The following is a 22461-nucleotide window of genomic DNA, read 5'->3' as shown; positions in this document are numbered from 1 at the left end:
GGGTTTTTGCCCTGTGAGACGTCTGTAGAATGTTTGCCCTTTGGGATGTCTGCAGGATGTTTGCCCTTTGGGATGTCTACAGGATGTTTGCACTTTGGGATGTCTGTAGTATGTTTGCACTGTGAGATGTCTGTAGGATGTTTGCCCTGTGAGATGTCTGTAGGATGTTTGCCCTGTGAGATGTCTTTGGGATGTTTGCCCTTTGGGTGCCCTATGAGATGTCTGTATGTTTGCCCTGTGAGATGTCTGTATGTTTGCCCTGTGAGATGTTTGCTGTGAGATAGAATGTTTGCCTGTGAGATGTCTGCAGGATGTTTGCCCTATGTCTGTTGGATGTTTGCCCTGTGAGATGTCTGTAGTATGTTTGCCCTGTGAGATGTCTGTAGTATGTTTGCCCTGTGAGATGTCTGTAGTATGTTTGCCTGTGAGATGTCTGCAGGATGTTTGCCCTATGAGATGTCTGTACGATGTTTGCCCTGTGAGATGTCTGTAGTATGTTTGCCCTGTGAGATGTTTGCCCTGTGAGATGTCTGTAGTATGTTTGCCCTGTGAGATGTCTGTAGTATGTTTGCCCTGTGAGATGTCTGTAGGATGTTTGCCCTGTGAGATGTCTGTAGGATGTTTGCACTGTGAGATGTCTGTAGGATGTTTGCCCTGTGAGATGTCTGTAGGATGTTTGCCCTTTGGGATGTCTGCAGGATGTTTGCCCTTTGGGATGTCTGTAGGATGTTTGCACTTTGGGATGTCTGTAGTATGTTTGCACTGTGAGATATGTTTGCTGTAGGATGTTTGCCCTGTGAGATGTCTGTAGGATGTTTGCCCTGTGAGATGTCTGTAGGATGTTTGCCCTGTGAGATGTCTGTAGGATGTTTGCACTGTGAGATGTCTGTAGGATGTTTGCCCTGTGAGATGTCTGTAGAATGTTTGCCCTGTGAGATGTCTGTAGGATGTTTGCCCTGTGAGATGTCTGTAGGATGTTTGCCCTGTGAGATGTCTTTGGGATGTTTGCCCTTTGGGATGTCTGTAGTATGTTTGCACTGTGAGATGTCTGTAGAATGTTTGCCTGTGAGATGTCTGCAGGATGTTTGCCCTATGAGATGTCTGTAGGATGTTTGCCCTGTGAGATGTCTGTAGTATGTTTGCCCTGTGAGATATCTGTAGGATGTTTGCCCTATGAGATGTCTGTAGGATGTTTGCCCTGTGAGATGTCTGTAGTATTTTTGCCCTGTGATGTTTGCCCTGTGAGATGATGTCTGTGTCTGTAGGTGATGTTTGCCCTGTGAGATGTCTGAGATGTCTGTAGTATGTTTGCCCTGTGAGATGTCTGTAGGATGTTTGCCCTGTGAGATGTCTGTAGGATGTTTGCCCTGTAAGATGTCTTTGGGATGTTTGCCCTGTGAGATGTCTGTAGGATGTTTGCCCTGTGAGATGTCTGTGGAATGTTTGCCTGTGAGAGGTCTGCAGGATGTTTGCCCTGTGTCATGTCTGTAGGATGTTTGCCCTGTGAGATGTCAGTAGTATGTTGGCCCTTTGAGATGTCTGTAGTATGTTTGCCCTGTGAGATGTCTGTAGTATGTTTGCCCTGTGAGATGTCTGTAGGATGTTTGCCCTATGAGATGTCTGTACGATGTTTGCCCTGTGAGATGTCAGTAGTATGTTTGCCCTTTGAGATATCTGTAGTATGTTTGCCATGTGAGATGTCTGTAGAATGTTTGCCTGTGAGATGTCTGCAGGATGTTTGCCCTATGAGATGTCTGTACGATGTTTGCCCTGTGAGATGTCTGTAGTATGTTTGCCCTGTGAGATATCTGTAGTATGTTTGCCATGTGAGATGTCTGTAGGATGTTTGCCCTGTGAGATGTCTGTAGGATGTTTGCCCTGTAAGATGTCTTTGGGATGTTTGCCCTGTGAGATGTCTGTAGGATGTTTGCCCTGTGATATGTCTGTAGAATGTTTGCCTGTGAGAGGTCTGCAGGATGTTTGCCCTGTGTCATGTCTGTAGGATGTTTGCCCTGTGAGATGTCAGTAGTATGTTGGCCCTTTGAGATGTCTGTAGTATGTTTGCCCTGTGAGATGTCTGTAGTATGTTTGCCCTGTGAGATGTCTGTAGGATGTTTGCCCTATGAGATGTCTGTACGATGTTTGCCCTGTGAGATGTCTGTAGGATGTTTGCCCTGTGAGATGTCTGTAGAATGTTTGCCCTGTGAGATGTTTGCAGGATGTTTGCCCTGTGACATGTCTGTAGGCTGTTTGCCCTGAGAGATGTCAGTAGTATGTTGGTCCTGTGAGATGTCTGTAGGATGTTTGCCCTTTGGGATGTCTGCAGAATGTTTGCCCTGTGACATGTATGTAGGATGTTTGCCTTGTGAGATGTCTTTAGTATGTTTGCCCTGTGAAATATCTGTAGTATGTTTGCCCTGTTAGATGTCTATAGGATGTTTGCCCTGTGACATGTCTGCAGGGTTTTTGCCCTTTGGGATGTCTGCAGAATGTTTGCCCTGTGACATGTATGTAGGATGTTTGCCCTGTGAGATGTCTTTAGTATGTTTGCCCTGTGAGATATCTGTAGTATGTTTGCCCTGTGAGATGTCTATAGGATGTTTGCCCTGTGACATGTCTGCAGGGTTTTTGCCCTTTGGGATGTCTGCAGGATGTTTGCCCTCTGGGATGTCTGCAGGATGTTTGCCCTTTGACATGTCTGTGGGATGTTTGCCCTGTGAGAAGTCTGTAGGATGTTTGCCCTGTGAGATGTCTGTAGGATGTTTGCCCTGTGAGATGTCTGTAGGATGTTTGCCCTGTGAGATCTCTGTGGGATGTTTGCTCTGTGAGATGTCTGTAGTATGTTTGCCCTGTGGGACGTCTGTAGTATGTTTGCCCTTTGAGATGTCTGTAGTATGCTTACCCTGTGACATGTCTGCAGGGTTTTTGCCCTTTGGGATGTCTGCAGGATGTTTGCCCTGTGACATGTCTGTAGGATGTTTGTCCTGTGAGATGTCTGTAGGATGTTTGCCCTGTGAGATGTCAGTAGTATGTTTGCCCTTTGAGATGTCTGTAGTATGTGTGCTCTGTGAGATGTCTGTAGTATGTTTGCCTTGTGAGGTGTCTGTAGTATGTTTGCCCTGTGGGATGTCTGTAGTATGTTTGCCCTTTGAGATGTCTGTAGTATGCTTACCCTGTGACATGGCTGCTGGGTTTTTGCCCTATGGGATGTCTGCAGGATGTTTGCCCTTTGGGATGTCTGCAGGATGTTTGCACTTAAGGATGTCTGTAGTATGTTTGCTCTGTGAGATGTCTGTAGTATGTTTGCCCTGTGGGATATCTGTAGTACGTTTGCACTTTGGGATGTCTGCAGGATGTTTGCCCTTTGATTAAGATTCAGCCAACATGTCACGCCGGTATTATTTTTCACACATTATACAGTATACGTAATACTTACTGACGTTTGAGATATTTTCTGGCAGGTTTCTTATTCACACTCAGCAGGATGTCGTCTTGTCGCATGTATACGGCTTGTCCCACTTTGATGTTAGGGTTTTTGATTGCGTGTGACTAAGCTGTATCATTGGCTCGTAGACTTCCGGTAAATCTGTTTCCTGCATCTAGAAGCCTTATTGACGAGAAAAGCCCATATGTGAATGAAATGTTAGCCCTTATGAAGATTGACTGCTTGCACTAGTGGGAACAGCAATAAGAATCCCTGTGATTGCCCGGCAAGAATAGGGTCCTACCCTCCCCCCCCTCCCCATCACTGTCACACTAGGCAATTATCCATAGTCTTTACTAAATGTGTAGTGTTCAGTTGGAATGTTCTGTGTCATCTCTCTTCTATGTTTTGTACTGATTAGATATTAGATTTATTTAGGTAGAATAAAATGCCACATAATTTACATGTTAACGTAATTTATGAAATGGTTTAATTTGTCAGATGGGTTGTAATTTGAGTTTTTTTCTGTGGCATGCTGGAATTGACGACACATAGACTGACTTGCAAATCCTAGAGCTACAGCCAGTCTCCACAGGAAAGGACCATACCCTCCAACCCTTCTACTGACACAAGATCCTGGCATTTCGCCTTGTTTAAGATCATCATATTTTAGAATGCCTATCTTCCCCTGACACTGTCAATCTTCTAGGGACAGGCAGATATAGAATTACGTTATAGCGAGCGTTCTTGAGAAGCAAGCGCTAACATAATACTTGTGGAGAAAAAACAATGAAAAACTTCACACACAACATCAGTCAGGAAATTGTGACACGGAAGTTGATTTCCCAGTAATGTAATGATTTGTGCAGTTTGGCGGATAGCAACATGGCGGATATAACAACAAATAGTCTCGGTCACCAAAACGCTTGATCACGTGTGCTGAACGAGACTATGTAATTAGTATCTTTCCCGGCACTTTCAGAGATTGTCAGAAATGATAAACTATGAAAAACAAAAATTATTGAACTAGCTGGGAACACAATGAATAAAGTATTCAAGGAAGAGTTCCTTAAATTGTAGGTAAAATAATATTGTCGCCAATCACGTTTGTCTACCACAATGAAATACATTCGTGATAATACTACTCTCGCTCCAAATGGCTTTGCCATAATTCAAATTACTGTGTATTAAAGCAGTGAGAAAATGTTAATGAACGCCAGCGGGCTTGAGACAGTGACGTCAGTGACGTCACATTATCTATGACGTCAATGATATTGTTGGACCGTCCTGGTCTGGGTGAGGCTTCCTGAGGCTGTTTGGCACTCAAGGGAAGTATTCAATGCCCTTTGGCAGTCGAAGTGTTAAATAGCAAAGACCGTTTTATAATAACTTGTGAAATATATATTTCTGCAATAGAAGTTCGTTTGGAAATGAAGGTAAATATCACAATAAGATGGAATCCGTCGGTGACTAAAGATATGCAATGTTCACAGGATCAAATATCGAACATGAAGAATGATAGATTTTTCTTACATTTAACAATTTACATACAGTTGGTGTTACCATTCCTATGATGTTTAGATACACAGAGAAAAAACAGACAGATAAAGCGAAATGTAATGTTAGTTTCCTCATATTTCTGTCTATTTCTTATAAGTTTATTATCAATAATAAAAAGAAAAGTATTTTTTTTCTCTTAAATTTCATTTCAATTTCTATTTTAAGTTGATTGGCGCCTTACTTCTCGCGTGTTTTTGCTTGACGATTCCATTTTACTCAATTAACGCTGAAACAATCAAATGAATTCACCAAAAACAGGAGAATATGCAGGATGGAAAAAAGCCGTCTTATGTTATCAGTCTTGTACTAGATGCTTTTTGCTACTTGGAACAGTTGAAGTATGTAACAACATGTTTCATATCGACAGGTAGCCTGTTAGAATTAGCCTATCACGTGATCATTAAATTGGTCCGTTAAAGCTGTTAACTTAGAAAATTATTATCAGTTGTGATAAGCAGTCGCCAGGATATGAGGGAATGGATGCCGGTATAATCGTCCTATTTAGAGCATGCACACTATTAGCAGGTGTCTACATATCAGACACTGGTCTGTGTCTACCTGTAACACGTTCAATGTGGTGTCTACCTGTCAGACACTAGATGTGGTGTCTACATACCAGACACTAGTATGTGTCTACCTGTTACACGTTCAATGTGGTGTACAAATGTCAGGTACTTGTTATGGTGTCACCTGTCAGACACTGGTTGTGGTGTCTACCTGTCTGACACGTGATGTGGTGTCTACCTGTCAGACACTGGATGTGGTGTCTACCTGTCAGACTCTGGATGTGGTGTCTACCTGTCAGACACTGTCTTGATGTCTTCTCTGTCAAACAGTGGTTATATTGTCTATCTGTCAAACATATGTTGTGGTGTCTGTCTATCAGACACGCATTCTTGTCCATACCGTATTGTTTGCTGGTCGTTTTGTTTGTTTATCTGTTAGATACTGGTAGTGACGTCTACTTCTCTAACGTTTGTTACGATGACAACCTGCCTGTCCTTTCCTACCTGCTAGGCACTGAATTGCCATGCCATAAAAAATCGACTTTTATTTTAAAAAGTGTTTATTTTCTAGAAAAATCAATAAACAGCCATGAGTGGTCTTGTGATGGAAGAAAACCTGACATAATCTGATTTGTGCACTTTTATCATTTAATGATACCAAAATACGGTGATAATACGTGTCCTAGCGTTAACTATAAACAGGACTGACAACCGCCTGTAGGAAACGCGTCCTATTAGGTTTAGTTTTCACAAAAGTGTTAGAATACACAGAACAGATCAATAATGCTATGATTAAGAGGTTGCCAGTTAACATTAGACTTCTACAGGTGATACAATGGAGAGTCAGTCTAGTCTTACTAAGTCCAGATGATTAACCCTCGGTTGAAATCAGGGCTAGATTCAAGGTCTTTATTCAGCTTTGGGTGTTTCAGCTCATCAACAAAAATGTGCAATTACGACAAAGACATATAGTGCTACAGGGCATGGAACTGGGCTAACTTAAAAGAAATAGGTCATTTCTGCTAAATCAGATATAAAGCGGATACTATCTTCATTTTCCTGAAATGTTTGAAATATTTATTTCCCATTTTAATCTTGTTTAATGGAGTTTTGTTCGTACAATTTTCGCGATTCCAGGTGATAGACAAAGTGGTGGACTTTTAGTCTCCGTAACTTGCATGGCACGTTTTTACACATATACTTGAATTTTTGGATTTTCCTCAATCGCCCCCTAAGCTTCAAAATTTAGGCCCTTAGCATCACTGACGAGTCCAAGAAGGACGAAAAAATTGTATGATGCAGATTTTTTTTTATTGTTCGGCTCTGCTATGTCTAACTCTAAATTTGTATTTGTTTGTCTTTTGTACAATTTTGAATAATTAGCAGGTAATAGTCTTCTCTATGTTAATGATAAAGTTCATTCCGGTATCAGATAAATAATACACCTGTTATCCAGCTCATTTAATATTGTTTAACAAATTGAGTATTATAGCTTGTCGTCACAGGTGAAATAACATAAGCGCGTCTGCATAAGGTCAGGTCCCACAAAACGTATACATTAAGAACTCAATTTCAGGGGCGGCTACATCTTTTTTCATCCGCTCTAGAAATGGACAAAAATGGGAAATTTGCGAAGACAGAGCGGAAAAGAACGGGGATGTTTTTCATGGGGAGCCTAGGCGGTGGAAGTGGATGACAGCTATGAATGGGCTACGAAGGCCCCGAACCAGCTCCCGACGTCCCTGGTGCTCAAGCCCATGAAGGCTCTGCTGAAGCCCCTGAACAAGTTCCAGTCAGAGGGAGGAAGAAGCAAGGTAAGAAGAAGGGAGAGAGGAAACAGTACACCGTTTCAGAGGAGCATGAGGACAATGTGCAGGAATGTCTGAGAGAGAACGAATATCTCTGGAGAAAGAGTCACAGGCTGAACCGGGACACAAAGAAGAAGCAGGCAACTTGGAGAGACAAGGCAGAGAGCCTGGGGTACACTACAGAAGTACTCCTTTGATGGTGGAAGCATATGCACTCCTGGTATGTGAAGCTACACCTCAAGAAATCCGGGCAGGTCACCGTTAAGCTCACTGACCGGGAGAAGTACGTTTTGGCCAAGTCCACTTTCCTTGAGGGCGAGATTCGCCACCGAGGGACAGAGAGGCAGACTGGAGAGCCAGGACGACAGTGTACTGTTGGAGATAAGGGATACAATGAAGACCAGCACAGAACTTCTCTCTCAGCTGGTCGACTTGGACAGGGCATCCTCGACCCGGAAGCCCTTCATCACCTACATGTGCCAGACCCTGAGGGACCTTACCGAGGCCAAGTACCAGGAGATGAAGCAGAAGATTACAGCACTTCTCCACAACCCTCAATGCCCAGCTGAAACTCGTCTCATCCTGTCCGGATCTACTCCTCCACCATCAGGCGACGACACAGCCCTTCCACGGTTTTCAACAGCATCTCACCTACCAAGGCTATAACTACCAGGACTTCTCACAGCAGAAGCAGAATTTCCACGTGCAGGCCCAGGTTCATCGGACGCCACAGATGTTGTTGTAGACGAAGACCAAGGGTGATAAGGTCTGTACACCAGATGATTTTCTCCCCCTTTTTATACAAAATATCAGTTGTCCGCTAGGTGTCCATCTACATACTCTAGACATACTACAGACATCCTAAACATACGTGATACATCCCAGATACAAACGCATTGTTCGTTTTGAATACTTGAGATGCATACGCTTACATCATTTCTATCTCCGTGCTACTGACGATGTATAAACGTTCCAAGTGCCTTATCTTTCTCCCCTCTTTCTTTTTTCAGTTGCAGCAGATGTGAGTTGCGAGGATTCCCAGAAGAAGAAGAAGAAGAAGATGATGATGATGATGATGATGATGATGATGATGATGATGATGATGATGATGGTTGTCTTTCTTTCAAATTAGATCAACACTTCCAGAAAATACTGCATATTTTCCATTAACATTTACATTTCAAACGATATTTTGAGCAATAAAGGATTATGTATTATTTGCTTATATTGAGCTTACGAACTCATCGTATATGGTGGAGCTAATCCAGAAAAGAGAACAGCCGAAATATGGAACGGCAGATGTGGTCAAGCGTATTAATACACTTTCGTTGGTCAAGGTGAGATGCCCACCAAAAAGTAATCCCGGTAGATATAAACGCAATGTTTATATTCTCTACACCAAATTATAGTATATTAGACTGTATACTACAATATACAGTGCTTCGGTCGGCGAAGGAAACAATCTAGCTGTAAATAAAATATCAGTTACTTTACACAGCTATCAAGTTATAACAGAACAGATTTATTGTCAAACGTTTAATTCTGCCGCAAAATCCTTATCATCGCCATAACATACTGATTACCAAGTTTGTCAACATCACCTGCTAAGTCTCGACTTCGACCTGGTAGTCAAAATAACAAATGTAGAATCCGTTACATACAAAGTGTCATCATTAATTGACAGGGGCGACGTTTATGTATGATCTCCATGGTTATTCTATTCTGAAAATCACATCAACCCACTCAACGCCACAAAATCGCAAACAATTCCCGCAGAAACACTGGACACATGTTTATTGAAATCTGCCTGCGCTTTCTAGTGAAATATTGCGAAATAAAATGTGTTTGTTTCAAACAAAAGAAAATCATAAAATAGCGTAATTATATATATAAATATAAAAGAAACTGCAATAGTTGAGTCTTTTATATTAAAAATAAAATTCATTTTTGACCATACTATTTCATTCAGTTGTTATCTATGATGACACAAGGAACTGTAATTTTAGGGCTGTTCTCGGATTTTTTTAAATAAATATTTGAGAACGGAAATATAGATAATAAACCGTTACCAAATGGAGTATACAGTTGATATGAAACCAATCCGGTCGAAAGATTAATAGAATGGCGTCTTAATCACCTACATACTGTTGCAATGGGTTGGCGGCAGACAAATGTATATACCTATGTTCATTTTTTTATTGTTTGTTTATTTGTTTAATGTTAGACCAAAAAAACTTAATGTTTCCATTTGGACGTATTTGGTAGTCTTCATTTGACCCCTTAAGAATTAGCTACTTTCACAAAAGCGAGGTCAATAGTTTCATCTTCCAGTCCGCGATGGTACGATTTAACGTTGTTGTTGTGCAAGAACAAATGTTGTTCACACTATCACGAGGATGTGGGTGCTTCATGCTAAACTTGGAAAGGTAAGGTTCTTTAAGTTGGTAGAAAAAAATAATATGTCCCTCACACGTTTTAGTACAGCGTTTATTTCGCCCGGATAGATTCTTCTAAAAATATCGCATTTAGCTTTCTGTTGGTCCCTAGGTTTTTCCTTCTGACTTTCGGGTAGATCAGAAAACAAATTGTCGAACAGGGGACCATGTGGGATTTGGCAGTTAATGATCATTATTTTATTTCTGAAAAACATTCAAATTATATAATTAAAAGGAAAAGCAAAGGAAAGAAGAGAAAAAAAGGGAAAAGATCCAATTTTGAAGAACAAATAAAGATAACACGATGATGGGCGACAGGTTCCGACCCCTCTAGAATCGGATTTCCTGTTTATAAATCCAATCAAATAAAACTGATCTAAAAATTGTGTTCAATTCTCATAAAAATGGGAAAATTTGCAGTTCGTTTATCCGAATACATATACTTGAAAAAAAAAGAAATAAGATAGGTTTTTTTAACAAAATTATGAAGTGGGCCATTGGGAAACACTGTGGTAATTATTATTTTTTTAATGTTACATTGCCAAAACTTTTGGTACCGGTGAAACTTCGTGTCCCAAGGAACACACATACCAAATAGGCGAATCCTATCTCGTACGGTGCAATAGTTATATTGGAGGGATGAAATTTGACATGATTATCAACCACAATGTGTCCGCTTCATTACTTTGTAACCAGTCAAAGTGGAGGGATGAAACTTGACTTGAATATCAACCACAAAGTGCCCGCTTCATTACTTTGTAACAAGTCATAGTGGAGGGATGAAACTTGACTTGAATATCAACCACAAAGTGCCCGCTCCATTACTTTGGAATCAATGGAGTCTGTCCATAACGGCGGAACCTTTAGAAATGGTTCCCTATTGAATGTCATCAAGTTGAAAGTGAATCCGAAAACTTTCATGAGAATATACTAAGTGTTTGCATTGTATTCATATGAGGGATAGCAATTATAATTAACGATGTTTATGATTTATAATTAATTCTTTATAAGTTGTGTTTAACATATACCATTGTATCATAACTCCACCACCCTGACAGCCATTCACATTGTTTTGTAAAATATCACCTCTTGTAACATGTTAGTGTGGCTTGAGAGAAATAAAAATCAGAAATCTGCCACATTGAGCTCTAGTGGTTTTTCAGTTTGACAACATATCTTATGTTGTATTATATAAACTGAACGTGCCTTTAATTTGTCTAAGTTTGTGGTATTCATTTCTGCAAATCCGGACATGACATTTTCCTTCTCTTTTTACAATAACTCAATTTTTAAAAAAAAATTCATTGTGTTCATTTTCTGTCATCACTAAAATATAAAACAGGATATGATTTAAACCACATATCGTAATGACAAAAAAACCTGCGTTGAAGCTGTACACTTAGGAAAGGTGTGCAACAGAAAAGGTGACCTACAAAATCTGTGAGGTTTACCATAGTTTGTCGTTGGTGCTTGCGTCAATAACCACTTGCTTGATAACGGTGACAAGACGAAACCTTAATTAAAATGTTTCATAAAGAGTTGTGTGTTAATAGACTCCGGGGAATCAAGAACACGCCTATTGGTGTAGTCATAGACAATCCTTGTAACTAGGCGTAGAAATTGTATGTTAATGACTAGAGTTTGCCTCTTGCTTGCAAATGGCATTCTCGTCCCCTATCGAAAAAATTATCGCTATACCTACTGATAGAGTGAAAACGAAGGGAAGTAACTCTGGGAGATCAGAATAACAAACGGTGACCGGAAGGGATGTCCTGGTAGTACCTCCAACAGTATACTTCAGTGAGGCAGCACTATATAGTCGACACCGATTAAATGAACTTACATAACATCACGGCCTCTCATAGACACGCGCATGAACTAAATACGTGTACTTACCTCACACAGGAAGTTCATCCTTAAGTAACCATATCTGTTCTTATTATGTTTAATTATTAAAACCCAAAAGCAATCGCATTTGATTATTGTCAATCGAAGATATCTCTCTCAAGGAATCTGATTTCTAAGTAAGCTGTTCATTGAATCTCTCACTCCTGTGTAACATAGCAACTTTCTCATTCTTGATGAAATCGTATACTGAAAGTTCTGTGACAAACATCATAATAAAGTCGGGGACTTGATATGTATGTATATCGCTTCATCTCCAATGACACATGCAATGGCGTGAACATTATTAAAAACACGTTTGCTGTGTACAAAAAATTCCTTTCCCTTAATCTCCCCACGTCCACACACCAAATAATGTTGCTTTCATATTATTGACGAAACGTGTGAATATCTTTACGCGTTCCGCCATTTTTCTATCGTCTGGAAATTCGCGATGTTGTCCATGTAATTGGATCTGATAGATTAATCCCGTACATCTAGAAGCTTGATCACTTCTCGCTACGTTTACAGACACCAAGAGTCTAGTTGAACGAGACGAAAGTACCGTAAAACAGAAATTTAAAACGCACATGTACGTGTACATTGATAAATTAGTACATGGATAATTATGATAGCAAGACTTGTCTAGTGTCGGAATACGTGAATACATTTCTGTCAAGTGTGAAAGTTTTTTCTGTCTACATCACACAGGAGTGATTGGTTCCTTCACTTCAATTCAGAAAATGCCTTTTCAGTTGTATATTTGAGTCGAAGTATGCTCTAGTGTATCCTTTTACACACTTCATTTGATAATGTAAGCAGGGGTATAAAAATTGTCATGCTTACAAATTTCGACTTAATACCCCAATAAACTAATATACCTTGCGGATGTGATAGACTCGAAAGTTGTGTTCATGACAATAACACGTGATTTTACACATTAAAGTTTAACGCCTTATATTTCAATGGGTACATTGACTTTATTGATTTGAACAGAAACACTTTAAACTAGAGTGAAATGACTTTGTTTATATCAACAAATATATAAATATTTGTCGATGGCCAGACGAGGGTCGCGTTCAATATAAGGGATATTTACCTAGCCTCTCATGTTGTTTGTACCTTTAATTCGTTTTTATATTCCACGTATAGGTAAACAAACACTTCAACGTTTAATATTGGTGAATATGAACATGTGCGAGAGTTAAGAGTATCTAACCGTAGACCAAAGTGATTGGCGACGAAATGTGACCGACGGATAAGACCAAGGATATTTTTTTATATATAGACTGGAGACATAAATTTGTATTATAAAGCTAACATGTATTTCCCGTCCTTTTCAATTCCTGGTGAGAATAAATATAGGAGTATTCAAAAATATATGATAAATATCAATCACTTCTTATCAAAAGTATCTGGAAATATATTAAAGCATAACTGAGCAGCAGTGTTGAAGAAGTTTCGATGAAAGTCACATAATTTCTCTTGTATGTTTTCAAGTTATCAGTTCTGAAAATGGGGAAATTGTCCTATTTGGTAATAGCAAAATAGCTAGAAGTCTTTCTTGACGGAGAACAGGGCTCTAAGCCACATTGAAATTTTATGTTTTGTTTTATTTTTCTTCCGACGCCACGAAAAAATAACCCTACATAAGTACCACGCCATCACTGAATATATTAATAATAGTTTTTTTTAACAAAAGTCAAGCACCTGCTGCGAGCAAAACATACAGACTTTCTTACAACAAAATTATTTTGTCTCATCGGTGCGAAATCTAGAAAAGTTGTCGATTTTTAAAGTCAGGATCACAAAAAAATATGCATTATTTTGTTTTCCGATGAAAAATTGTTATGAAGATAACATAAATTACAACCATCAGTTTCTTTCTTTTTTGAACAAAAAATTTGTTCAAGTACTTTTTGATTTTGTGCAAACGCAATACAACACAAGCAACTGTCAAAAACTGGGTTTTTTGCAGCATATTTGTAGATTTCGAACTTTTAATTTCATTTCAATAACAACACACATTGTATATAGTACACAATCAGATATCACTCGACATAAGTAACTTTCTATGGCGATGCGATGTTTACTTTTCCAAAATTACTACAACATAATAATTATCACTAGAATTCATTATATGTATCGGTTTCTAAATATCGGAAATGTGACTACTTCACAATTGTAATTACTCCCGAGTGTAAACGTAATATGCTAATATTGATTTAGTCGCTAGCTGGTTACTTCAGATTTCCATGTAACTATCACCAGTCTAACAAACTCTTCTTAACACACGCCAATTACATATAAATATACGATAATGATCGATAAAGAAAAACACCTGGCCGCAATTTATCACACAGATTAATTGATCGAAAGTTCACCTTAGTGTGACATCGCGCTACACATGTCACGTGACCTACTTGTGTCGTGTTTCGATTCCGAACGTTTACTAGCAATTTAATACCACACTTGGGATCGGTAACTATTCAATAGCGCTGTGTAATTACTTTATACATTGCTATTTTCTGTCACATTTATTTTTTTCTTGTCGATTTCTTGTGTTTCTTTGGAACTAAGAAAAACGTGAACGACAGTATGTGAAAAGAGGAAACTGTTTCCCCCCTACGGGTCTCTCTAGCAGACAGCAGTGTTTTCCAACATAGAAAGTATATTATATATATACATCACTTCGTACATGTGTACAGCGGTAAAAGTGTGTCGGATTTTAGCAGAAGTTTGTACACCATAATAACTTTAAATGGAACAGGATCGAATCAAGTGAGAGCAGAATAGTGTGAAACAGTCATAATGGCGACGAAAGTCGTCTATTTTATCGTCGACGGGAACTATGAACAGGCTGAATTCCGAAGCGATGATAGTCGGGACGATTTGAAAGGTAGGCTAAGAGCTGTCATTCTATCAGACATCGGCAAATATAAGCGTGAAAGAGATCTCGAGTTTATCTCCCTTACGAGTGGCTTATTTGATGAACAGTAGCACATAATGTCGTAAACCTTTGTCATCTTTGGGGATTTGACTAATTGTAAATTAATTGCTTGAAATTAACAGCAGCCGCAACAATCTTTACATGTGTGTGTATGTCCGAAACTCGAGGGGTGGTAGTATTATCAGCCGGTGCATATAACGTGTGAGAGAGGTACCTTGCACATATGTACAACTTGTCAAAGTTAATATGCGTATTATGTACTGCACATGTACAAAAAATTAAAGAGAGAGAGTGAAATGTAGACTGAATGTTGAATTCTGTGAGAAAATGAGAAATGATTTCAAGTTTTTTCTTTGTTAATACTAAATAAATGACACATATTGTCTTCAAACGTCAACATAAACTTTTCATTCAAGTGACCTTCTGTTGTGGGGAAAATAACACTGTTGTATTGAGATCTACAATGTTCTAATGAAATCAACATTGTTGTACAGTACAGGATAAATATTTTATATTTTCAAAATTTTATTCAACTATGTTGTCTTATGTAACAGTTTTAAAATTAATTACATTGTAGTTACATAACTGTGGTTACTCCTTATTTTGAAATGAAAATTATTTAAAAACAAATTATGTAAATTTAGGGATAATAATTGGTATTTGCTCACATATTTTCCCCCAAAAATGTCATTATCTTCATTTATGAATGTTCATTTTATAAATTATGACATGTCTGATGGAAATAGGAAATTTATTTTAATTAGCTGTGAATTTTTAGATTTAGTTGACTCCTATGTCAGCTTAAAGGTTAAGAATTTGGGTTAGCTCCCTTTCTTGTTGTGTGAACCTTAATTATTCTGCAATATGCTTTGAGGACTAGTTCATATTTAACCTTAAAATTATAATTGAATTGTTTTTCTACAGAACATTGATTTGACATGCATGGGCATATTTCCATTAGTTTGTCTCTGATGAAGTCATAATGCATTAATTAGTTACCTCCCTTTCTGTTTTCATTAGAGGTTAATATAAATTCATGATTTGCAATATGCAAGGCCTTTGATCAAAAACTCCAGATAAGATCTAGGTCTATCTGTTTCTATCCTGTAATCTTTTTCGTTTTAAATGTTAATGCTTTCTATAGATCTGTTGTAAAAATGATGTAACCAGGGTTGTAAAATTCTGCTTGGCAAGAGAGACGTTTTCTTTAGCTGGATCAGCTAGTGAACATAACACTAGTAAACACGAGATCTCCAGATTTGAATCCAGATGGAGGCCATTGAAATAAACTGTGACCTCTATTACAATGAAATGTAATGGTTTACATCAATATGTTTTCCCTACTCTAGATGCCTCAAGTTTTTGATGGCTGAAGTCAAGTTCATTTCATATAGTTAGATCTTTCATATTTGTATTTTGAATTCATAGAGCAATTTCTTTGCTAGTTTGTTTGCCGACAGATTTATTGCTCATTGAATAGCCAGGGTCATTTTGAGGTGGGGTCACTCTTACCTGGCATCTGAAACACCGACTGTGTTGTTTTTCTCAGCTTTTCCAAGAAACACAGACTTCCATGTGAAGGAAGCATCATACCATCCACCTCTGATCCCAACCTCCTCAGGTTATGATAACAGTCTATCGAGAATACTGGAATAATTAAAACCTTGAAAGCTCTAATATACAATATTTTCACTTAAATTTTGAAAAAGAAAAATTAATATTTTTATATAGATTTATGTCAGAGGTACTGAAGACTATATGGTACATTCGTATTGTTAAAAAAGCAGTTTAAAATCACTCTTAGTAAACATGTTTCTGTTGACGATCCTTGCCATACTGAAGTTGGATACTCCTCCATAGAAGTAGGTCAGGAAGCATAGTAATACAAATAGGATAAAGTTAGAAACACATGTTGATAAAACACTATAATGACTGATTTTACCCATTCCCTTTTATTAATCTGTCTTGTTGTAATGCTGTTAACCATAGGACAACTTAAAGCATAACATGATATAATGTTAGAACACACTTATTTACGTTAGCAGATGACGATGTGTGCTGTTCGGGTTTTTTTGTTGGGAAATATCAGGTTGTAGGATCAACTCACCCGAGTCAAGACCATAGACACTGGTTTCTAGTCTCTACATTTTTTTTTTTTTTTCAAAATCTATTTCAATCTATACCAATCAGAATCAGAGGTTTCCTTGTGGAAGAAGCGACATGATGTGCTTAACTCTGTCGTAGAAAGTGGCGCCCACCATATTTGGGCGAAATCTCCTGCCTGGTTAGTACAATATTCCAGTGTTCTGACTTAGAATATGATGTATGCATATGTTAAAATCAATGTTTTGGATTCCAAGTAATACAACAATTTTCTGCTTCTATTATTGATGTTTATGTAACATCAACATAGTTTGGCGACTGTAGACGCCAATGAGGCGAGAGCTCATATTTTTGTCAACTATAGTCGACAACCGTATGAAAAGAGTTAGTAGATACCACTCATGATTAGCTTTATTTGCATAATTATCAACTCGGAAACATTCTGGATAATGTAAATTTGCCAATGATGTGTGTAATGGGACTTCCTACATGTATGTAGATGATTGTGTATAAAAATCATATTTTTAAAAAAATTTATTTTACTTCCCTATGAATGTTAAATAGATTGCTAGTGGAACTGTGACTTCATATCTGATGTTTAGCTGCGCATCTTCCATTGTGTCAAGGCATCATATGTTTTTTTGGGGGAGGGGGTTTAGGGCTGAAATGGGTCCCACTCCCAATGGAAGTCATTGCACATAACACTTTTGTGTCTCCATTTCTTTTCAGAACATGACAATTTAATAAAAAGTTCTGCAGTAATAGATTGAATATAATTTGCTTTGTAAATAAGCACTACTGATTCAGTTACGTTTATATAGACTAAAACTTTTATAGGGTACTCTCACTTACAATGCGGCAGAGGTGGACATTTCATTGGACATTTTTCTGGGTCTAAATCATACAATAAAAAGTTGATATGTATATGCTGGTAAAAGGCTGTTTATCATTATCTTTTTTCGTCGTTTATAGCTTGTGACCCAAGCGCATTCTTAAAGTTACCCATTAAAGAGATGATAGAATATAGATTTGTAGATATAGTGTACTTAGTAAACACGCAAAGCAAATTCCTTCTGGATGATCACAGTGTCCGGACAGACTATTTCTAAGCTTAAAAGCATGGAAAGCTCTTTATCAAAACATGTGACCATTGAAGGAGATTAGAAGTAATGTTTGTATATCCTAGCCAGGTATTAGATATAGTGCAAAGGTATTTGTAAACATATTTACATCATCAAGGCAAATGTTTTCTTCCATTGTAGTATGGCCTTTTGTATACTGTCTAATCATTATGGACTTTTGAAATTTTATCTGTTGTTCATAGAAAAATGAAATAATATCCTCCCAAAATTTTTTTACCTCAAAAGACATTACATCTTTAGCATTGATATACAAATGAACCATCACTACATCTTTTAATTTTTTTTTGCGTCAGGTAAGTTCGGACTGATTAATTGATAATTTATTAATAGCTATTTCAATAGGTGTGTCAATATCAAATATGCAGGAGATATATAATTAAAAAAAAATATTCATAGATGATATTCGTAAGATTTGTTGGCTTAAGTTTGAAAAAGATTACCCAATAAATTACTGTACTTATCCAGTTATGAGCCCATGTCTGGTATTGAGCACATGTCTATGTTCATTGTTTTTCAGCCATGTGAAAATTTTGTTATATATGTCGGCACCCTGGGTTTATTGTTGGAGACCTATGGGAATTCTGACATATTACTTATTGATTGGGAAGAAGGTGAATCCTTGATTCTCTAGGGGTTACATTCACTTTTGATCTCTGCACCCCTGGAACATGCCATGGCAAAATTGAAGGTTCCATGTGCAACACATTGTGGACAAGGCGACAAGACTAGTTTGATGCTTTGATGTACATCAAAGGAATCTAGAGGTGCATAATGGTATATTGTAATGGATTTTGCAGTTGGATGTCCCTCTTTTGTTATCTTCAAAAGGAATATATCCACCTGTGATTGGTTAGTTTTTGTCTACTGGAACCAATCAAGTTACTTTGCTTGTGCTTTCAATTTCGCTATGACATGTTTCAGGGTTGCATAGAGCAAAAGTGATGGTAATCCCTGGAGTATTGAGGATGAGGAAAATGTTGCTGCATAACTTTATATCAATAGTTATCCTATAATAGACATTTTGCTTGTGACAAGGCTGTTGAATTAATGAATGAAATGTGTTCAATAAAAGTCCATTGGAACCTTTCAATAGCTGGATAATTGGTAGTCAATGTACACGCGTCTATAGTATTAAAGCTTATGCATCACCAACAACAAATATGGTATTGTTTCACGTGGCAGTTCTGACTGAAAACAAGAGATGTGTGACACGACTGGCAACATATGCATAGGATATTCTTTGTTTCTTGATGAATATCTGTTATATTTCAGTGAGTGGGGTGGTGACTTTCATGTCATTCACGAATGTGCCACACAAATGCAAAACTTTGAAATTTTTCACTCGACAAAAAAACGTAACTTAGATATCAAGGTACAGAATATATTATGCTTTTTACATCTTTCTCACTTTTCATTTATACAAGTTTGAATTAGCCATTTTGTATTAGCGTGCTATGTTATCATTTCTTTGTCAGATAATGTACATTATTTTTACAGTAGTTTCACATCTGAAACACAAATCTTAACATTATTCAAAATAAAATAGATAAATACAACACGCATAACAGAAATAATTCAGTCCACTAGGATCAATAAGGTACAGTAATTAATCTCCTTTCCTGTATGTAGCCATTTTTTTCACAAGCTCAGCAGAGTAACACAGTTGTCATTCCTTAGCAACATACCAATGCACTCTGGGAGACATGAATACCTTCACAGCAAATATCTAAACTTGTCATTTTCACATTTTCATATTTTCACTATAAAACCTTATATTTCACTGCAAAAATGTAAGCAAGATTGATACTAAAAAATTTCTTTAAATTTTAAGCGATGAAACCAAACATAAACTTTGTTATATAGGCATAATATGTAGTCCAACAATTGAGCTCAATAAAAAAATATAGATTTTACTTCAGGGACAATGGTTGGAAAACTTGTTATTTCAACTTCTATTATAACCACACTTGTTTGCCCAAATGGAAGCGTGCGAGAGGTCTTAAACAGGGCTCGCGATCTGCCAGATTTCGGGCCGATATTCAGCCCCATTCCCAATGCAAAATAGTATCTTTTTTTCCCAATTTAGACCCCAAGTTTTCCAAATTATAAGGAAAACACCATTATTTTTCCCATTTCTTGGGGTCCGGGCCCCAGTCCCAAAATGGGGTGTGAGAGCCCTGTTAAATTATACCTTTCAGAGGAATGTGGGTTATACCTGATGAAAACCTATATGATCAGATAGCGAGGTGACCATTTACCTATTCATGTCCGAATCAAACCCCAGACATCTTTATTGGTGAAAGTGAGTTTGTTACTATTGCACCACCTGATCACTGTATCACAATACCATGGTGGTTTCAGATCCGCTTATTTTTCATAGAAAGTAGTCATTTTTACTGTGGACGTGCTTGTAGAAATATCTAGTATTGAGGATAATATTTGTCGAAGTACATGCACTTGGTTATAAGTGCGTAGTTATAAGCTACAAGGGTCCATTGACGTAGGACAATTGTTTGTTGGCCATAGTTTACTGTGTAAATATTGAGGCAAATTGCACATGAATATAATACATCTGTACAAAGTTATTTTGAAAGGATTAAGGTCAGTATTCTTCTGACCCATGGTTACCTATGATCAGTAAGCTCTCAGACATGACCTGAATTTGTACGTATTTGTATCACTTCAACCGAACATGTTTACATGGACATGTAAATAGTTTGTTATGCATGACCTATACAACACAGAGCAGGAATCGGTAAATTTGTAAAGAAATTGTAAAGTACCATTAAAAATGTTAATATTTTGGTTGGGATTTCAACTATATACATACATGTATATAATTAAAAGGATAACATTTCAAAAATATTAAAGGTCAGTGTTAGTCCAAATTATTCCGACGTTTCTTTTGTCTTTTATATATCTGTTTGGCGATCATTGACTCCAAGCCGATATATAAAAGTTGATAGGACGTCAGAATATTCCAGACTAGAACAGTGTAATTATCAAACGGCATGGTATATTTAAATAGATATTTTAAGGAAAGATATGAGATATATAAGCAAGATCATACATCCATGTAGCTTCATAACAAGAAAACAATACTGACATGTTAAAAGGGAAATCTGAAATTGAACTTAAAATCATTGAAACAAGGGGAAATATCAGCAAAGAAAATAGTACACACACAGAGACTCTCGGAAAAAAGACAAAGAATCAAGACCGCATGTTCCAGAATGATAAGCATTTTCTGCTATGAAACATTGCTAATTTCAAAAAACTGAGAGCCATAGTTTGTGGGCTGACTTTTTATCTGGGAGTAGCTTAATTGGTTTCATTTAAACCTTTTTTTAACATACATACCTGGTATTCACAATGATTAATCAGCATGTCTTCCTCATCAGGATGGGAAAGATTCTGTGTCTGATTTTGTAGTTCTAAATGTGTTCATCGATCCTAAATTATATATGCTTATATGACTGGTGACAAATGGTTGCTCCAGATCTGTCTAAAAACATATTATCAAGGTTAGGCCTATTTGGCCAGATTTTCACTAAAACATTTCCACTGTTTTTTTTTTTTTACTGAAATTACTTATACATAGATTTGGTTACCTGGAAGGTCAGAAGTTAAAATACCAAAGTCTTTTATGAAATTGGTTTGTACACAAATATCTTCAAGTCATTGAACATTTTTTTTACGGATAATAAATTTTGATTAATAATTAATGAGTATGTTAATTTTCCTTTGTACCTTAATTATTTTGTAGACCTCTGACCTTCCTTTATCAGCAGTAATCCGTTGTATTTCTCCAGCAGTATATGGTGGTACCTGGTGACAATCAACCCACCAAATTTTTTGCTGTTTATGACAGTAGAATAACTACAAAATGTAAAGTGTTATTTTATTGTCCTGTAATAAGCCCACCCCCTGCATGTGAATCAACTCTAGATCAACATAACATGTAATGTGCTGTCTACTGGTCATTGGGCGTATGATAGCTAGGACAGTACGGTCACAACAAATCTTTTACTTTGTTCTTTTTGTATCATAATTTTAATTCGCTTTCCATTCATAATCTTAACCTTCGATAGTTATGAGCCTTTTGATACTGTCATATTTATCAAACCTTAATTTCTTAAATTGTTTGATTTGACCTGGTCTAAGATGTTTTCTGCTTTAAATGCATGTTATGTGACTGCCAAACCTGCATTTCCTTAAACAGACTGTAATATCATCATATATTACTTGTCACTAATGATTTGCTCATTAATCTGTCATAATAGGAAAAAAGTCACTTCCATTTTGATTATAAATCCGTTGAACTTGTAACAGTCAATGCATATATATACACTGTTCATGAAAATCTGAATCCCGTAGATAACAGAAAAGGTATATTCATCGCTTGAGTGAACATTTATTAAATGTTTAGAAAAACATGAAAATTGTATTATCAATTGTATTAGCCAAAAAAAGCTCATTAGCTGTGATCCAATGAATCTGGTTGGCAGAGATAAAAAGATGAACTGACTGATTAAGGTCGGACTTGTCATCTATCGCTCTACTCTTGTATCTAATTGCATTGATTTTTTTTGTCGGTCCCAGAATGAGGATGCTGTACACAATATTATTAGAAAGGTCAACTCCAGTGT

At 37.3% G+C, this 22461-nt stretch overlaps 1 protein-coding gene across 1 annotated transcript in view; it reads left to right on the top strand.

Annotated features, from left to right (window-relative positions):
- Window positions 1–14394: 14394 nt before the first annotated feature.
- Window positions 14395–22461, top strand: part of LOC132551306 (high affinity cGMP-specific 3',5'-cyclic phosphodiesterase 9A-like) — a 54535-nt gene continuing 46468 nt past the window's right edge. The window contains exon 1 of the mRNA XM_060215432.1: window positions 14395–14516. Within this exon, the coding sequence (XP_060071415.1) occupies window positions 14429–14516 (88 nt within the window). The 5' untranslated portion in view covers window positions 14395–14428. The remainder of the gene's footprint in view (window positions 14517–22461) is intronic.

Source organism: Ylistrum balloti, unplaced genomic scaffold, assembly GCF_031769215.1.
Source record: "Ylistrum balloti isolate Yb309-2 unplaced genomic scaffold, AGI_CSIRO_Ybal_v1 Utg370192, whole genome shotgun sequence".
NCBI lineage: Eukaryota > Metazoa > Mollusca > Bivalvia > Pectinida > Pectinidae > Ylistrum > Ylistrum balloti.
This window is presented reverse-complemented; position numbering and strand designations above follow the sequence as displayed.